At 37.5% G+C, this 7,850-nt stretch overlaps 1 protein-coding gene across 6 annotated transcripts in view; it reads left to right on the top strand.

The window, feature by feature from the left end:
• The window catches only part of Nf1 (neurofibromin 1), a 307,973-nt gene that overhangs the window by 126,064 nt on the left and 174,059 nt on the right, over positions 1 to 7,850 (top strand). For 5 of the 6 annotated variants that reach the window (XR_002821949.1, XM_004635435.2, XM_023719976.1 and 2 more), the window contains 8 exons: positions 540 to 701; positions 1,749 to 1,998; positions 2,606 to 2,679; positions 2,942 to 3,025; positions 5,800 to 6,240; positions 6,670 to 6,809; positions 7,089 to 7,211; positions 7,741 to 7,824. Coding sequence is in view for 5 of the 6 variants with exons in the window: in XM_004635435.2 (XP_004635492.1) it covers positions 540 to 701; positions 1,749 to 1,998; positions 2,606 to 2,679; positions 2,942 to 3,025; positions 5,800 to 6,240; positions 6,670 to 6,809; positions 7,089 to 7,211; positions 7,741 to 7,824 (1,358 nt within the window). In the remaining variant the exon portion in view is untranslated. The remainder of the gene's footprint in view (positions 1 to 539; positions 702 to 1,748; positions 1,999 to 2,605; positions 2,680 to 2,941; positions 3,026 to 5,799; positions 6,241 to 6,669; positions 6,810 to 7,088; positions 7,212 to 7,740; positions 7,825 to 7,850) is intronic. The other variant, XM_023719977.1, reaches the window with a different exon arrangement.

Raw genomic sequence — 7,850 nt, forward strand, 5'->3', positions numbered from 1 at the left:
GTTACACATAGTAGATTTGTATTGTTAGTATTCCACTCGTGTCCATGTTAGGATTAACTTGTCTCTCTCTGTCTGTGTCTCTCTGTCTCTCTCTCGTCTGTCTCTCTCTCTCTCTCTCTCTCTCTCTCTCTCTCTCTCTCGTTTTTGAGACAGGGTCTCACCTTGTTGTTCAGGTGGCCTTGAACTCACTTTGTAGCCCAGACTGGACTTGAACTTGTAGTAGTCCTCCTGCCGCAGCCTCCTGAGTGCTGGGATTATAGACATGTGCCACCATGCCTGGCTACTTCCATGCCTTGAATTTGATATTTTTAATTATTTGAAGAAAAGAAGACTGAAAGGATTTTCCAAGACGTTGACCAAATATTTGTCTTAATGAGTTTCTAACAAATGTTTCTCATAGTGAAGCATAAGGATTGAGAGGTTAGGCTTTCCGGGATAGTCTTATTAAACAGGAAGACAGCTAACTCATAGCAAGCATTTATTCCCTTGGTTGGTAGGGCTGTATAGAGCTTATTTTTATTTTTATTTTTTTTTCCTAGCAGGCAGATAGAAGTTCCTGTCACTTTCTTTTCCTTTATGGAGTTGGATGTGATGTTCCTGCTAGTGGAAATGCCACTCATATGTCCATGGATCACGATGAATTACTACGTGCCTGTACGCCTGGAGCATCTCTGCGAAAGGGAAGAGGAAACTCCTCCATGGTTAGCAGCTTCTTTTGTAATTTTCCCACATCACCTGTGGGTTTTTTGTTTTTTTTTTTCACCCACTAAATGAACTTAAGTAAATTTCTATTAGGTGATTTATTATTGTTAAAAAAACAAAAAAACTTAGATTCTAGGTAAGTACAGTGGCAGCAGTGAGGAAGGCTGAGCTAAGAGGATTGTAAATTCAAGTCCCACCAGGGCAACTTCACCAATCCTGTCTTCAAATAAAAAATAAACCATGGCCAGGATGTAACTCAGTGGTAGAGTGCCCCTCTAACCTTGGTACTGTTTGTATTTTTTTGTATCACTGGTCTTTGTGGAACCTCCAGCAAGTTCTTAACAGCTCTGTTCCTTAGTTTCTCACCTTTAAAGTAACCATTGCACCGAGGTGTTAGGATTACAGGAGAATATTTCTTGTTTGACATTATAATCGATAGTTATTATTATAATTCTCCACCCTATATGACTGCTCATATCTAAATATTTAAAATTAAGCAGTATAATTTTAATTGCTGTATGCTTTACTTACTGAATTTACATTTTTTTTTGTAAATGAGTGTTTCCCTTTCATGTTTAGGAAATAAAAAATTCAGAATCAAATGTATCATCTGTTGTAATATTTAGTCTTCTTTGTGCTTAATTCAATCAGTGCTGCAGTGTGCCTATTTTATTTCTTCCCTGTAGAATTTCCTGTTAATTCTTCTTCCTTTGTCATTTATAATTGATTGGGAAGTGCATTACATTTTTCCTGGGGTAGCTTTATGTTGTGATACTTTAGTTGTATCTATGCTAGACTTAATTTACATTTGATTTGCAATTCTACAAAATATTATGTTGGTTCAAGTAATCTTCCTCAGTATTTGAAAAAATTTGTAGCTGGGGATTTATCTTAGTGTTTGAAAAAATTCTTATTATGATTAAAGAAGAAAGCTTTTATGATTTTTAAATGCTAATAAATATGGTGCACAGTTTATTGGATTTGTTGAGTTTTGTAAATAAACTTACCTCAATTGAAAATATGTATCTCCTACTCCTGATTCCCAGGATAGTGCAGCAGGGTACAGTGGGACCCCGCCAATATGCCGCCAAGCCCAGACCAAACTAGAAGTGGCCCTATACATGTTTCTGTGGAGCCCTGACACTGAAGCTGTCCTGGTTGCTATGTCTTGTTTCCGCCACCTCTGTGAGGAAGCAGATATCCGATGTGGAGTGGATGAGGTATCAGTTCACAACTTCTTGCCTAACTATAACACGTTTATGGAGTTCGCCTCTGTCAGCAATATGATGTCAACAGGTAAGTATGGATACTATTTTTTAATGTTTAATTGTGCTTTAAATCACATGATACCTAATTGTGTTAAGAGTGTTATTTAAGATAACGGCAAAGTTTGCAGGTGAAATTCAAGTAGCTTATTTGTAATCTGTTACTGAAGAAGGTATGATGAAAATCAGTACTATTTGAAGCAAATTATGAATCTTTCACCACAAAATATCCAAATTTCTTTTCTTTGAAACAGGATTTCACTGAGGCCCAGGCTGGCCTCAAAATTCCCAAGCCCTTTTGCTTCATCTTCCTGAGTGCTAGGGTAATAGGCATGTGCCATCATTCTTGACCCTTGGCAAATTTTTAATATGCTGTTTGTTAAATAATGGCGTATAGATTACTGTCCATTATAGATAATGTAATTTACTCTGCTTGAAATCTGTATGGTGTAGTTTTAAGCACATCGGCATACCTTGTGGGGTTCAAGATAATTGTCTTCTCTATGAAGTTAGTGAAAGATGTTTTTGTCATTTGAAGCTTTTATTCCTCCTACTCTGTCTTTTGAGCTTGTCACGTTTTCCCTTTGGCAAACTGAGCTCAGAGTACAATAACTTGACTTTCTGTCACCTGTGTTTAGGAAGAGCAGCGCTTCAGAAACGGGTGATGGCCCTGCTGAGGCGCACCGAGCACCCCACTGCAGGAAACACGGAGGTATGCCCCAGCTAGAAGCACTGCTCCCCCTCCACCTTTAGTTTTAGACACCTACACTTAAAAGTGTGATATGATAAGGCTTTTGAAGTGAATCTGAACAATGCACATATTACAAGTAATAGGTTATACTTGTAGTCTGCCCCAAGTAGTTATATTTATTATATACGTACTTGTAATTTGCACCAAGACCAAAACCTAGCTGTTACAGATTTTAAGCTCTTGGCTGAAATTGTTTTTCAAAAGGTAATTGCTTTCATTTTAGGCTTGGGAAGATACTCATGCAAAATGGGAACAAGCTACAAAACTAATACTGAACTATCCTAAAGCCAAAATGGAGGATGGCCAGGTGAGTTTATAAAGTTGATTTTTGTTTATTAATTGACCTCCTAGGCATATGTATTGCACTTCAAAATTTGTGAGTCATTCTTGCAGCAACAAGTATGCGGTTGTCTTAGAACTATCAAATTGTGAGTGCATCTAGTTCTGTGTTGTCTGGTATAGCCACTGGTACGTGTGCCTGTGTACATGAATTTATATTAAAAATTTGACTAAAAAAGTAATGACAATTAAATGCAATTCAGTTCCTCAGTCATAACAGTAGCCACGTAGCCGTGTATGGCGATTAGTATGTTAGACAACAGAGATGTAAAACATTTCCATCATTGCAGAAATATTGGTCAGCACTGCTGGAAAACATTTATGGAAAAGACCATTTGTTTCTTTTTGTTGTTCTTTTTTTGGTCAAGGTATTTCACAAAATTTTTAGAAAGGAGAACAGAAATAGAGAAACATAAAAATAAAATAATTTATTTTGCTAAAATTAGGTATTCAAGAGGCCAGCCAAATAGCTCAGCGGATTAAAGCGCCTGCTTAGGCAGATGCAGAGGCTGGGAGTTCAATCCCAGACATCCTGTGCCGGCCCTGCCCCCAGGAAGTGCTGAAACATCGATTGAGACTGGGCATAGTGGCGCACACCTATAATCCCAGCACTTGGGAAGCTATAAATAGGAGGATCACTATGAGTCTGATCTACACAGTGAGACCCTGTACATATACCCTGTGCACCCTGTCCTAAATAACAAAAAAAATAAATAAATAAAGTTAGGTATTCTGATTAAGAGATCTAAATAAGTAGAAGCTTGAAAGCATAGATGAAATGAAATTTTATTTTATTTATTTTATTTTATTTTTTAGTAGTACCAGGGATTGAACTCAGGACCTTATGCTTGCCAGGCAAGCGCTTATTCTACTAAGCTATCTCCCTGGCCCCTAAATGAAATTTTAAAATTTGAACATTTGTCAACTATTAAGTATATAATTTTATTTATCAACTAATTTCAATTATCATCTGTTACCCAAGAAATTGATAATTAATTTGTGTTTGTGTATGTTTGATTTGCATCACTCATGTTGCCCTCTGTGTTTGAGAGAAGCTGGCTATTCTCCCATTCTGTTTTGTACAGTTTATTTATTTATTTATTTATTTTTGTATTTTAGGGGTGTACAGGGTCTCACTGCATAGCTCAGACTCATTGTGATCCTCCTGTTTACAGCATCCCAAAGTGCTGGGAATACAGGAGTGTGCCACCATGTCCAGTCTCAGTTGCTGCCTCTGTGCACCCCGGGGGTGGGGCTAGCATGGCAGGCCCAGTGATCGAACCCCCAGTACCTGTGCCTGCTTGTAGGTACTTTAATCCTCAGAGCTATTTGGCCAGCCTTAATTTTTTTTAGGGAAATAAAATCTTATTTTTAAGCGACTCGGAGACACACACAGTGTGCAGTTTAATTATATACCGAATATATCATTTGGAGAAGATAGGTAGTTTTTGAATGAAAATCTTTTGGTAGCTATCAATTTATATATAATTCACATACCATAAAATCTGCTCACTATAGGAGTCAGTCAGTGATCGTTTCTCCTATATTCAGAGTTGTGTAATCATCACACAATTTAGAACATTTCAGTCATCTTAAAGAAAAAAAAGAAATCATACCTTTCATAGAGAGCCCTTCCTTGTCTCAGTCAGGGAAGTTCATATTTGTAATCCCATGGATAATTTATTGGAATCCCATCAAGTTAATTGCAATCTATCACTTCCGGTGCAATCCATGGTGACAATAAAGACACTAAAAGATATTTGTAGTTATGGGGAGCCAAAGGGTCCTAAATCCAGGCATAGTGATGGCTAACAGGAACAGAGGCCTTGACCCAGCGCTGAACCCAGGTTTTATTCAGTCATGATGGAGGAGTGGCTTGAGGATGAGTGACTGAGAATGACAGGAAGTAGGTGAGTACTGTGAGCTGGATTAGGTATGAGGCCTGTATTTACTTCTGCAATATGCAGAGAGAAGAATCTACAGAGAGTTATGTACATTATACCACTGAGAAGGTATGTAATGTTTTGGGGTCAGTGCTTTAGCTCTGGTGTATAATCTTTCAAGCCCTGGGAAGTCATAGACTCTATCTCAAGACTCAATCCGTTTACATTGTGGAGCATTGGCTCTTCATTCCCTCTCAATCTGGTTCACACTAGGGGCAGCAGGTGGGGGTTTCCAGGGCAACATGCTGCCCTCTTCAAAGACTACCACCAGCACCTCAGCTAGACCTATATACATTGCTTAAAGCCAATTGAAAGGAAAAGGAGAAGTCCTAGCCAGCTCTGTACATGATAATAGATGGAAATAGGGTCAAGCTTAGTCAAAATGAAGACAATTGCTCTTCTTTCAAGGAGTCGCCCAGGTGGTCCTCCGCAACCTTTTAGTTATTTCTTCCCCTAACCTCTGATTTTTCTGGTTCTCTGTCTGTACCTTCCAATAATATGCAGACTAATCTACTTTCTGTACCTATTCCAGACATTTTATAGAAAGGGAATTATATATTACGTGGGCTATTGTGACTGGAATCTTTCACTTAACATGATGTTTTAAGGTTTATCCATGTAAATCAAAGCTTTTTAAAAGAAATTTGATACTCTGGGTTAAATTTTAAAAATATATGGTAATTTGAAGTTTTGCCTTTAAAATATATAAAATGTACTTTTGAAAGAAATGATGAGTAATTTGTCAAGTTTCAGCCAATCTAGATTAAATTCGTGCTCTGCACAAAAATTTTGTGTTTAGGCTGCTGAAAGTCTTCACAAGACCATTGTTAAGAGACGAATGTCCCATGTGAGTGGTGGAGGATCCATAGATTTATCTGATACAGACTCCCTGCAGGAGTGGATCAACATGACTGGCTTCCTTTGTGCACTTGGAGGAGTGTGTCTGCAGCAGAGAAGCAATTCTGGCCTGGCCACCTATAGCCCCCCCATGGGTCCAGTTAGCGAACGCAAAGGTTCCATGATTTCAGTGATGTCCTCAGAGGGAAATGCAGATACACCCGTCAGCAAATTTATGGATCGACTGCTATCCTTAATGGTGTGTAACCATGAGAAAGTGGGACTTCAAATAAGGAGCAATGTTAAGGATCTGGTGGGTTTAGAGCTGAGTCCTGCACTCTATCCGATGCTGTTTAACAAACTGAAGAATACCATCAGCAAGTTTTTTGACTCCCAAGGACAGGTAAAGTGTTCTCTGCTTTGTTTTTTACCCTTTCTTATGGAGTGATCTTGTTTGAAATAATGAATTCTATTACTTTTCTTTGCAAATTAAATTTAAGTTACAGATATATGTGAATATTTACCCACAATTAAAAAAAACAAAATTTTTTAGGTTTGTAGGTAGTAGTCATCTCATATAAGAATTAGTTTGCTTATTGGAATTCTGGCATTTGAGTGTATTGGAGTGCCTGGAGGTATGAATATCATGGGATATGAATGTTTGTGTATCTGTACATGAGAGAGAGAGAGACGGAGTCAGAGAGAGACAGAGAGAAAAAGACAAAGTCAAGGAGAGTGAGAAGGGGAAGGTAATTAGGACAGTCAGTTTAATCTCTGGTCTGTCTGCTGTGCCTTGATGACAAGTTGCTAACATAGTTTGTCCTTTGTGTAGGTTTTATTGACTGACACCAATACTCAATTTGTAGAGCAAACCATAGCTATCATGAAGAACTTACTAGATAATCATACTGAAGGCAGTTCTGAACATCTTGGGCAAGCTAGCATTGAAACAATGATGTTAAATCTGGTCAGGTAAGCATTCAGCTACTAAAATGTATCAGAAAGATATTTTAAGAGGTAGAAAAAATCTTACACATTTATGTTGGCAGTTATTGATGAGAAATTTTTTCATCCTTTTGTTTACTGGATCAAAGTCAACTAGAAGTTATATATGCTCTTACCTAAGTAAAATAAAAATTGTACCATGCTTAAATTGTACTTAGTCATTTAAATTAGAGATTGGCGGTAGCAATTATAGTTATTTTTTGTCTGTATCTGGTAAATTTATAAAATGTTTCTTTACGTAAATAGGTATGTTCGTGTGCTTGGAAATATGGTCCATGCAATTCAAATAAAAACAAAATTATGTCAGTTAGTTGAAGTTATGATGGCAAGGAGAGATGACCTCTCATTTTGTCAAGAGATGAAATTTAGGTAAGTTCTTAAAAGAGCAAATGAATATCTTGTGCATGTTATGTTAAATGGAACATAGAAAATACAATTGTGCTTACCAGGGAACAGAGGCAGTGAAAAGAGAGAATTTTACTTGTTTTCTGTGAACATCTTTCTACATTTCACAAAGCTTTGTGCCTTTGGAAATGTGTTTTTTTGTTTTGAGACAAGGTCTCACTATAGAGCACAGGATGGCCTCGAACTCATAGTGGTTCTCCTGACTGCTGGGATAAGACTGTCATTTTTTAAAGTCTGTGTTCTTCTTGCACTAAGCAATTGAGGATTTCCAAAATAGTGCCATACCAGAGTGCTAATACAGAGCACCAGTATCTAAGTTGTATTAGTTGTACCTGTGACTTTTTAAAAAAGCTATGACAGCAGTATTTTTTAATGAAGTTGACATGTCATCTGGGTTGTCTATTTGCAGTGTTTAAAAATCTTGTGTTTAAAGGTGTATGTTTGTGTTTTTAAAAAATTTGTTTGCTATTTCCATCTCGTCACCATTGTATAGGAATAAAATGGTAGAATACCTGACGGACTGGGTTATGGGAACATCAAACCAAGCAGCGGATGACGATGTTAAATGTCTTACAAGGTGAGAGAGAAAGAGACAGAGAGAGA

The sequence above is a fragment of the Octodon degus genome, unplaced genomic scaffold (assembly GCF_000260255.1).
Source record: "Octodon degus isolate 3935 unplaced genomic scaffold, OctDeg1.0 scaffold00072, whole genome shotgun sequence".
Classification (NCBI taxonomy): domain Eukaryota; kingdom Metazoa; phylum Chordata; class Mammalia; order Rodentia; family Octodontidae; genus Octodon; species Octodon degus.